Genomic DNA, 12,066 nt, shown 5'->3' on the forward strand with positions numbered 1-12,066 from the left:
ATAGAAGCAGACCTAAAAATACACCCGGACCATCCCAGGAGAGGGCTGGCGGTGTCCTGGGTTTCAGTAATGAGAATTCGAGATGGCACTCGACCCTATCTCCCAAGGCTCAACACTGGAATCACAGTGGTTCTGATACATCACATCTCACAAAGCAGACGGTTGGAGTCTGAAGGGGCTTTGAAGCCTGGAAGACGACTGGGCAGGCCTAGGGCGAGCCTAGCGTACAGGGCTGTCTTGTAGGGAGAAAACCTCATTCGACACTTCACAAGCCACCAGAGCCCTGAGAAAGACATACAGAGATAAAGACACAATGGACAGTGTCTTTCTGCAAGTTCGATCCAACCCTGAAAAAAGGTAATGCTCAGCAAGAGTGAACAAAAGAGCAGATAAGAGTTCAGAATTCAAGTTTAGAGTCTGTGTAGGAAAACATTGAGATTAGAAAACCAGTGATGAATGGTGGAGCAGATTCTATTTCAAACTTTATTTCATTGGAGTATTGGGCATGGGTTATGCCTCTTCACATTGGAGCTTATCCTTAAACATGTTCATTATCTCAGTCGGGACATTGCTAACCTGTTTTCAGACTTTCACAGAGTACTTTTGAGAGCTTCAAAGTTAAACCAGAAAGCAGAATGGTAAAAACAAGATACTGTATTTACTTGTTTAAAAGTGCATCAAGTAACTTCCTGGATATGTTACACTTACAGATCACTTGAATTTTCTATACTGATACCTAGTGGCATGGATGTACTGCAAAAGTTTTTTTGTTTAGTTTTTTATGCAGATGCATTTTATGGAGCCCCGCACATGGCATGCAGGAAAAAAATTGTAGGCTAAATCAAATGAGTAAATTGTGCGCGCAATTTAGCAAATCAAGGGAATGAAAGAGAAATTGTGTGCACGTTTCAGTACATAGAGGGAACAAATTAGTAAATCGTGTGCACGATTTATTTTTTCTTGCATGTCATGCAATGTATGTAGTATTTGGCACCCTCTTATTAATTTATTCTGAAATCAACAGTGTCTGGTTATAAGGGTTGCCAATGAATTGAATTTTGGCAAGTCATGTGATCAAAGCATCATGGCACGATGTGCGATCTGTAGAATAAAACAGCTTTTATTTTACAGTAATCTTTTATTTAGGTTTTAAATCTAGTAAAACATTTTACTTAGTGCACTTTTAAGTGGTTTGTGTATCTTTTTACAGAGTCACATAGATGTTTTTAGCCAGCTGTCAGTTTTAAAAGTTTTTTGAAGGGGATTGCGTCTGTAAAGCTCACATTACATAACATTATACAGCAAGGAGGAGCTGTATTTTACTGCATTGTTTTACTGAGGACTACATCACTTGCATTTCTACTTTGCACATTTGTGAAAGGAAGCTTAATAAATGGTTCTCTCTTGAATTCCATCTTACACAGTCTCAGAATAGAAAACGGAAATGGAAAACGTCTCCATATGATCTTATCTAGTGCAGAAAAGTCACCCATTAATTTTTTTATTTGTTGTTATGATCCTACTCAGCAACCTTAATTAAAGTGTAAATTGACTTAAAGGAAACATTTGACCCAAAAGAGCAAATTGATGACTTGTGAATCCCACATTCAGAGCAATCCCCACCCTACACATGAATATAAAGTTTGCTGTGTGCTGGAAAGCGGATAAACAGTGTTCAACTACTGTCTCATCATCATCAACCTGACTAACATACACTTACACACAGACACACAAGCTCCAAGACAGGCCTGAACTGTCCACGGTTTGTCCTACAAGTCCCTACTATCCTTCTCACACATGCACACACATACACACAAGAGAGCCGGTGGAAATCCAAAAAGTCGCTTTCAGCTGACAAAAGCAGTCTCTCACAGGAGCACCTGTGTGTCCAGCATCTTCAGTCGAACCTCAGGTTTATACAGAGATCCTTGTCCATCCTCATATTTTCTGTCGAAGCAAGGTAGCCATTGATAGTCTACAGTGAGTTTGTCCATCTTTCACATGTATGGAATCTACTGGAATGTCAGTGTCTTAAACAAGAGGGTCTTCTTTTCCATTAGGGGTTGGTAAGGAGTCTTGAGCCTCTTGGTACAGCTGCCATGGTTCTTGCTATCGAGTGACCTATGAACAAAAAGGAAGGTTGGATTAACATATTAGAAAATCACTAGAATTTGCATCAAGATGTTTAATATATATATATATATATATATATATATATATATATATATATATATATATATATATATATATATATATATATATTAATATATATATATATTATTATTATTATTATTTTATTTATTTTTTCAGATAATGTGTCATGTTTTAACCATATTTTTCCTTATATGTTATGGTAATACATGTACTATATAAGAAAATTATATAGTATATTAAATTGTTGCATTACATATTAATAATTACCTTATTATTTTATAAAATTGTATATTCAATATTTTTGTTGCATGTAAATCTCAGAGAGAAGTGTGAAGTGTGCACACTTGTTTTAAGAGAATATATCTTAAGTTAATTGTTTTTCTTGTTTTAAACATGAATCTCCTTATATAACATTAAATGTATGCTTAAAAAATTTTTTGCTTAACAAACATGGTCACACTTTAGTTGGGGACCAATTCTCACTGTTAACAACAACTTTTGCCTCAATAAACAACTCATTTGCTGCTTAATAATAGTAAGGTAGTTGTTAAGTTTAAGTAGGGAATATGATTAAGTGATCTTAAATATGGTCATGCAGAATAAGGCATTAATATCTGCTTTATAAGTACTAATAAACAGCCAATATGCTAGTATTATGCATGGCTCATAAGTCACTAGTTAATAGTGAGAATTATCCTTAAAATAATGTGCTACCATAAATACTTGTCAATGGGCCAAAAAAATATATAATTTTGTTCCTGGGATAAATGTATACAATTATGAAATTATTTAAACATTTTAAGTACATTTCAAAACATTATTAACATTATTAAACAAATTCTATTATTTTTAAATGACAGCCTACTATTTTAGATAAATTCTTCATATTTGAAGAGTGCACTCAGACGCTTTAGTGTTGGAAAGAGCCATTAAGCTGTACGGCAGCTGTACAACAGAAAGGCAGCCATTGCACAAGGATAATAAAAACATAAAGGACAGATATTAACCGGATGGTACAGGAGGAGAAATTAAAGATATAAGAAAGCAGATGGCAAGAGACAGAGAGAGAACACAATATGTATCCTGGCTCATCGCCACAATCTCCTGTGACATGTGCGCTGAAGCCTGCTGGTTACTGTTCCATTTCCACTGCTATTAAATACAGAATTAATGCTCACTGGAGTAAGACACACCCTTCCGCCTCCCATCTGTGATTCTCTGCAGCCCATTGGCTTCTGTGGTGGCAGAGGGCGGGGTTTAGCCCACTGACAGTCAACTCAGCCAATAATGGACTCAATAAACAGAATCATTAATCCTGAAAGTAAACCCAGAGCCGTCATTCATTTCTCGTCTCTCCCCGTTACCAATTTAATTAGGACTCTTAATTTGAAAGCCTCAGTGGAGCTCATATAGCCATAATGCATTTTAATGAACACAACAGATGTTCTGATGTTACTTTATAACTCTGAGCAATTATTCTTATAACAGTTGTGTTCTCACACACCGTAATTTCTTTAATACTTCACCTGTGTGTCACAACTGCATGAAACAGCAGTCAGCCCCATGTGCACCGAACAAAAAGAAGCACATCTCATGTCTCAAAGTTTAATTTCTACTCTTTATTTTGATTTATGAGGTAAGAATTTACCTAATTTAACTTCTTTTCCATACAGAAAGAAAGTTTTTTGGAAACCTAATCTCAGCAATTTTAACTATTTTTAGTTTGAATACTGACAGTTTGAGGCATTAAACCATAGGTTCAGATGAGCTGATACAGAAAACGTACATGTTTAATTGAAAATGAGTCCATTCTCCTGTTTGCTTTTATGCCTTTTTCAAGTAGCATAAAAGCTAGCATGGACCAACAATGTTGTGACTGCATGTTTGTCTAGGCTCTGCTTTTGAAAATTCTCTTTCGGACTTTGAAACTTTTCCTGTACGACTGAAGTCCTTGGGGATTTATTTGCTGAGCCACAAAATCGGTGGAGTTACTCTGAAATGTTATATATATCTTCAAGCTTTGCTCATTCTTTAATAAGTCTCTTTTAGAAAGTTTGAGTGATGCGTCTGCCTATAACATACTGTAGGGATGTACTGTAGCACAAATAAAAAAATAAAAAAATAACTGTGTCCCTGCAATAATGTGCCTATAAAACAAGTTAACATTTAAAGAGGTGTGTTTAATTGTTTTACAAAACCCTAAATATGACAATTGTATCTCATAACATACTGTAGCCCTTCTTGTACTCTCGGGAGCTTCAGAGAACTGTCTTATAAAAGTAAGGCCTCAACAAAACGTTGCTTTGAAGAATGGTTTGCCTGAGAAAAAAGGCATTGGGAGAAGGGGTCCTCAAAGAAACCGCCTTTGAGAATATTCCTGGGTAGTGTTTTGATGGCATATATATTAGCTCTTAGAAAAGTCTGTTTAAAAGGTACTTTTATGGCAACAAAAAGGTTCTCTTTCAATGGGCAGAAGCCTGTTTTTGTACCAACCTGGCTCTCTTGGACTTAAATATATAATGTGTCAGATTGCAACCAGGCATTAATCAGTGTGGTCCTTATTTCCTTAAGAACCAAATATACCTGGCTAGCAAAATGCAACTCGCTTTTACTTGTCCGACTGACCTTGGTGGTTTTGACTTTGTTACCGGTGCTGCAGGACCAACCGGTAAGATCTGGAAGAACTTTGCACTCCTCGCCATCCAAACACGGGTGCATTTGGCACCACCACTTCTGCAGCACGATGGAAGCTGAAAAAGAGATGGAGAAAATAAAATATTAAAACTACTCTCAACATTATTATCTACAGAGAATTTCATTGAACATCACTTTTCTCACATTTTCATCAAAGGTGACCATTTTAAAGCCTGTAATAATGGAAAATTTCAGGTGTATGTTTGACCTGCAATGGCAAGAGGACTAATACAGATCACATCACTTCCCAACTGAGAAACATAAATGAAAATACATGAAAGATCAAGATTTCAAGAATTTTTGCTGAAGCACAGGCTGAAAAATCAGTTGTTAACACCATACAAGAAGATAATTGTGTGAAAAAAGGTCAACATTGTTCACAGGTTTCCCAAACTTGGGTTCATGAGAGCTAATGAAAAGCAAAAAAAATGAATACAAATATTCTAAAATAAAAACAAAACAAGACACTTAAAGTAAATATCTTAATTATTGCTATTAAACCACATGAGAGAATCATAAATGTGCAAATGTCTTTTAAAATTATTAAAATATTAACTTTAATACATATAAATATTAAATAAACATCAATATTTTAGACTGACAAATATGTCCACTTTTACATAGCTGTATCTTAACAGTGAAGGAATTCTATATCACCATTAACATCTTTATCAATCCCAAATAGAAGTTTTTGCCAATACAATACATTTGAAAACACCCTCGCTACTCTGCTTTTCAAGTCCTCTGAGTCCAAGCGCTCCCGTGTCACTTCCAAAGAAGCCTAGTTCACTCCAAATCCAGTTCTAAGACATTGATCAATAGCCTGTTCAAATGAGGCTCATTGAGATGAGTGCGTCCATAAGAGAGCCACTCTCAAGCCCATTGTCCACAAGAATAGAAGGAGAGAGGATATACACAGCGAAAATGAGCTTTACATGGATTTATGCAAAGGAACACGGGCAAATCCTCTCAAGCATCGTGAGAGAACGCCTTACAGGACATGAAACCAGAGGTTCATTCAGCATGTGTGTTTGTAGATTTGGAGAGTAGGACGCTATAGTCAAATGGTGATGCTCACAAATCAACAAAATAAGCAGCTGCAAAGGCAGTAACTACTGTGTGCCTTTCTATGTGAAGCTCACAGTCTGACTGCAGTGGTTTAGAGAATCAGTGGGTGCATAATTAGCATTAATGTGGGCATTATTAGGTATAATAATAATAATAATAATTTGTTACATTTATATAGATGTTTTTCTAGGCACTCAAAGCGGTTTACATTGTGAGGAGAAAAGGATGTTTTCATTATTGTCAAGATTATTTGTCTGCGTGAGTGTATCGTGAAACTAAACAAACATACACAACAATATGAGTGTTTTCTTTGAGTTAGCATCCAATAACAACTGCTGCGAAGATAAATATTGGTCATGGGTGTCCACTTATTGTGGAGAGCTCACAGTCATGACTCAAATTTACACTAAACACACTTCTTCTTCAACCCTTTATTATTTGATCATTGTCAGACAAAATGATCAAAATTAATATTTTTCTTTAATTTGCAGGATATATATATATTAATAGTGCTGTCAAACGATTAATCGTGATTAATCGCATTAAAAAAAAATAAACGTTTTTGTTTACATAATATATGTATATTTATTAGGTACAAATAAATACACACACATGCATGTATATATTTCAGAAAAATGGATTGTTTATATATTAAATATATTTTTTTTATAATAAAAATGTATATGAATATAAATATAGATATGTAAATACATGTAAATATTTTCTAAATATATACTGTATGTGTGTGTGTTTTATGTATACACTACATAATAAATGTACACAGAACACACACATATATTATGCAAACAAAAATATTTTGTAAGCGATTAATCATTTGACAGCACTAATATATATATATATATTTATATATATATATATATATATATATATATATATATATATATATATTAGCAGAACAATAAATCAAATTAACTTAATAAAAGTAACCTTTAAATTGGTCAAAAGTGACAGAAAAATATTTCTAATGTTACAAAGTATTTCTATTTCAAATAAACACTGTTCTAAAAAAGCATCATGATTGCCATAAAAAGATTCATCACCACAACTATTTCCAACATTGATTATAACAAGAAGTGTTTCTCATGCAGCAAATCAGCAAATTAAAATGACTGGAACAATGATACTGAAAGAACCTCAAACTGTACAACTGTTAAAAAAGAGAGAAAAAAAAGAAAATAACAACCTTTTTATAGTACATGTTAGAGTAGGTGTTTTAGACTGAGGGTTTGAAACTTCCCCAAAGAAAAAGGCCAGCTGAGCAGCTAAAGCTTTCCAGGAGTTAAATGGCTTTAGGTCTGCAGCTGTGGACACCTTTGTCTGAACCCTTTTTTCAGCTTTTTCACACTAAATCTCTCACTCCACCATTTAGGCATTTAACAGGATAGAGTTTGGCCAAAGCCCACATACTTGGAAGGATTTTTCTCACTTCTAGTGCTGATGTGGCAGGGACAACTGCAAGACACTGATGGTCTTTCTATTTTCAGTCATGAAAAGCCCTATCTGAGGATATGAAGGCACTAATTTAAGCTTTGATTTCCTGTATGGCGCCTTGTTGGATTTAGACAGTGTCATTGCTAGAGCTGTGACAGACTATCCAGGATACAGAAATATTTTCCTACCCCCATTTCAGAGGTATGAACAGGCTGTGTTTGAAATGTGTCTGACATCATGTGGTGGCTGAGGAAACTGCATGAAAACAAACCGGCAAATACCGTAGGATGGAAAGAGAGAGGGGGGAGGACAGATTGGAAAAAAAAACTGGTGAGAGGGAAAAGCAGAGAGCAAGATGGAATGGGAACAGCGTGTCAGACATCTTGAGAAAGTGTCTCACTGTCTGTCTCTTCTTGTTTGTGTCTGTAATTGCTGGCACTGGGGTTTGTGGCATGTTGTAGTGGGCCTGGTGGGGAAACCCAGCATGTGGTAATCATAAGTATTCTAAATCATGCAGACTTTCTCTCTCAAACACAAAATCGTTGCCACTATTGTCAATATGACGCCCATGTCATAATGTGAGATAACAGGAAAAACAATGCATATTTAAAAAGTTTCATATGTTTACATTAGTCACATATAAGCCATTTGTAAACTGATTTGAACATCAAACATTCATCTGTTTATTTCAGCATTCCAACACAGCAACACTGACTCATCCAACGGTGTGCATTTGGGACGGGACAATCTGTTTGTCCGACCAATGGCAGAGAGGAAAGTGTTTGAGAAACCTGTTCGAAAACCATCATCATTGAGAATATTTCTGTAAGCTAATGCAAAATTTTGCATCAGCCTGGTTCCCCTAGACAAAATCCCCAATAGGTTTTTTCCACTGGCTTTTAGATTATAGCAAAAAATAAAGCTCTATGACAAACAACAGTTAATTATTTAGCTTACCATGATCATCTTCTATATGAACAAAACAACTTTTAGAAAATCTGAGTGTGATATGACACAAGGTCTAAAAAGTGGACTAATGAGTAGATGAGTTTAACTAGATGACTTTTTTCAAGACAAGTAAAAGCTTAATAGTATCAAGTAGGTATTTATTTTGTATTTTGAATACATCAGTATTAAAACATGAACATATACAGTATTTAGCTTGTGTTAACCAGAGGCCTTTAATTTCAGTCATTTAACCATAATCGCATAAAAGTTTTTTTTTTTAAACTGACTGGCAAATAGAAACAGAAGTGCTAAAATGCTAACTCCTGCTAAAAATGCTAAAAAAAAATACATCATCCCTGCAGCACTGTTGCAATTCCACTTGTTGACACTCGCAGCACAAAAATTACACAATTCAAAATTATGTTTTCAGGTATCCAGAATTCCGTACATTTTGATTATTGAATCAAGTTTGCAAAGTTACTGTACACAGGATGCGAGTACACAAATTTTTTTTTTTTAAATATACATACTTGCACAACACAAACGTGTATTTTGCCATACCTGAAATTAATGGGAGTAGTAAACAATAATGTATATATGTGCATGTATATACATATAGGTGTGCATCCCAGCTAACACACCTTACATTGTGGTTTATTTGTCAGAGACTCGAAACCCCCTAGTATCAATCCAAATCCATTTATACCTGTCTATTAGATTAGCCAGCACTCCGTCTCAGCAGCACAAAGCTTGAAATGACCTAATTTACAACACTATCAGCTTAGCTACAGATTCTGCCTTTGACACACGTTAATGCAGTGTATTAATTCAGTATCACTCTCCGCAGGCTAAAAGCACATTTGTCTCCTTAAGGATATGCCCGAAGAGCAGCGCAGGAAACACACCTGACCCCACCGACCTATTTATTAAACAGCAGGCATTCCAGCTCATGAATCCGACACATCACTCGCTGTGCCTCAAGAAATCACAGTGGGTTTTCTCCACATCTGCCACTGCACAAGTGTAACCTCAGCCTTACGTTGGCATAAGATAGAGTAAGGTACAAGATAGTTGTAAATGGCATAAGATATGTTATTCTTGGTTGCATGTTTCTAATCTAATTCTGCACTGGTGAGACTAATCACTGTTTTAACAAGTCTTTATACAAGGACTCAGCAACAACAGATGGAATCAATGCAGAAAATATAGCAGATTTTATTGCCTGAATTCATAAAAATCTAGAAACTCAAATTACATTTGCTGACGAAACAGGTTGAATAATCAGTTTACTAAGCATGTTTGTCACATTTTATGTGGAAAGATTTGTATAAAACCGCCCAAATGTTAACACAAAGAAAGAAGACATAACTTTTATTCTCTCTGTTGCCGCTGGCGCCATGTTGTGGAGTTGCTGTGTGTTTCGTTGTAAAACCGAAACTACTTTTTTGGCCTTCCAACAGAGGACAGGACTAGAAATCAGTTGAGTTGAATTTCAACACTGTTCCAGAACAGTTCAACCCAAATATTCAGATGTGAGCTGCGCATTTCATGGAGGTTAATGACTGTTTCCTGAACCAGTAGCCTGCAATGCATCTGTGGCACAAAGGCTGTTTCTATAAAGTCGGTCAGTTCAAACATTGCAAGGACAGTCTGGCGCTTCTGACTCATAGCCTGTTAGTACATATTTTATTTTTAAATAATTTGCCAGTGATGATTCAAACACGAGTTTTGAGCAGTAGAGTAGCCTTTGTTTCTCAGATCACAAAAGCAGACATGGTTTTATGTTTATGTAGCGTAAAACGCGACACAATGCTTAAAAATACAATATAAGTCATTATAATCAGTAATTATGTCCCCACTGGATGCAACAAATACCTCATTTGTAATGGGTTTTATTGGTTTTGTATTGTCTAGGGATGTCCGGATTGTGAACGAATCTTTCTATTTAACCGGATCTTCTTAGTGAACCAGTCGAACCAGTTCACCAAATCAAATTGAATCATTTGAAATGGTCCGCATCTCCAGTACGCAGTAATCCACAAATTACTTAAGTTATTCAATTTATAAATGTGCCTTACACTCCCTCTCACGTGAAATTAGTCATTATCCCGAGTTATTCAGTTACTCCTAACAGTACATTGATTGAACTGCTAAAACAGAACTGATGATGGGATGTGCACGAGCAGAGCAGCTGGACTGAATCTCGTGCTGCTAGCTGCATAGTATGTTAAAGGGCATAACATTTCTGTCATACACTTGAGGCATTCGGCCAATCACAACGCACTGGATAGCTGGCCAATCAGAGCACACATCGCTTTTCAGAATGATGAGTCTTGTAAAAATTGACGCGTTTCAGAAAGGTGGGGCATAGAGGAAAAACAATAATGTACATTATATGGAAAATAATGTGTTTTTTAAACTTAAACCACATAAACACATTGCATTACACCAAAAACACAAAATAATGTTCTTTTTAGCAGCATCATATGAGCCCTTTAAGACTATAAGCTGATTGATAGACTTCAACAAATGTAACACTGAGAAATAAGATGATTTCTAACAGCAATCTGGATGCAAACTGCTGCCATCTAAAACATTTGTTTTATATATATATATATATATATATATATATATATATATATATATATATATATTTAAACAGACCCTATAGGACCATCCCTGGCAATCTACTTTTATAGCTGTGCTAATCTCATGTTGCTCGTATCACTCTATTATTTTAAAAAGGTACATGTCTATTTTTCTGTAAAATAAGTATGTACAGGAAGTCTGGCGTAACTGCAAAATAAACCTTCCTGTGGACAAATGTCTAGATGGACTAGATGCTGGACTTATTAGACAGAGCCTTGAAGTTCCTGTGTGTGTGGCTGAGCGCTGATACCCAAACCACAGTTGGCAGAGGCTCAGAGGGGGCTCGCCTCAAGCTCCAAAGCAGAGCAGAAATCCTGGGCACACAGGGCAGAAAAAGAGACCCTCGTGCAGAGTGAAGCAGATCTCCCCACAGAGCGCCAAAGGGAATCTCTCTCCACCTTCCCTTCGCTCCTTCTAATGAGATTTTAATGGGCAGGCCAGCAGAGACTCAAGAGCTCACAGAGGAGTGACTAGAGATACAGTCCCAGCCGGAACAGAGTACCAAAGGACCTCTACATCAGACAGCAGAGATATTTAATCCCTTATTTATTCCATTCTCATTGAATGAGATTTAAAGTCCAAGGTCTCAGTGCATCGTTGTTTAAATTCTGATCCTAGTTGATTTGCCATAAGAAGGTATATTTTATCTCTCATCTTCTGAAGGTTTCAATGAAGTTTCTTTCAGCTCTTTCTAATGCTCCTCTGCAGCGCTCACTGATGTTTTAATGAAATATGAATGGGTAAAGTGCCCTCTAATGGCCATACAGAGGAATAACACAATACAAATATCGACTTTAGCAATCATATAAAAATAAAAAACTTTATTTGAAGGTCCAATTCTCGCCATTAAACTCCTAATTTTCTGCTTATTAATAGTTATTAAGATAGTTGTTAAGTTTAGGTATTGGGTAGCATGAGCAGTAGAATATGTTCATGCAGAATATTTGCTTTATAAGCATTAATAAACAGCCAATATGTTAATAATAAGCATGCTAATAAGCAACTAGTTAATAGGGAGAATTGTTCCCTATACTAATGTTACCATTTATATAATAAGCAATAAAACTTTAAGCAACTCTATAATATAGCTACCACAGAAAA

The 12,066-nt window shown here is 35.8% G+C and overlaps 1 protein-coding gene across 1 annotated transcript in view; it reads right to left on the reverse strand.

The window, feature by feature from the left end:
• Positions 1-470: 470 nt before the first annotated feature.
• Positions 471-12,066, reverse strand: part of LOC132126319 (chemokine-like protein TAFA-4) — a 44,027-nt gene continuing 32,431 nt past the window's right edge. The window contains exons 5-6 of the mRNA XM_059537513.1: positions 4,780-4,904; positions 471-2,121 (exon numbers count right to left, since the gene is read on the reverse strand). Of these exons, the coding sequence (XP_059393496.1) occupies positions 2,110-2,121; positions 4,780-4,904 (137 nt within the window). The 3' untranslated portion in view covers positions 471-2,109. The remainder of the gene's footprint in view (positions 2,122-4,779; positions 4,905-12,066) is intronic.

This window comes from Carassius carassius, chromosome 44 (genome assembly GCF_963082965.1).
Source record: "Carassius carassius chromosome 44, fCarCar2.1, whole genome shotgun sequence".
NCBI classification, from domain to species: Eukaryota; Metazoa; Chordata; class Actinopteri; order Cypriniformes; family Cyprinidae; genus Carassius; species Carassius carassius.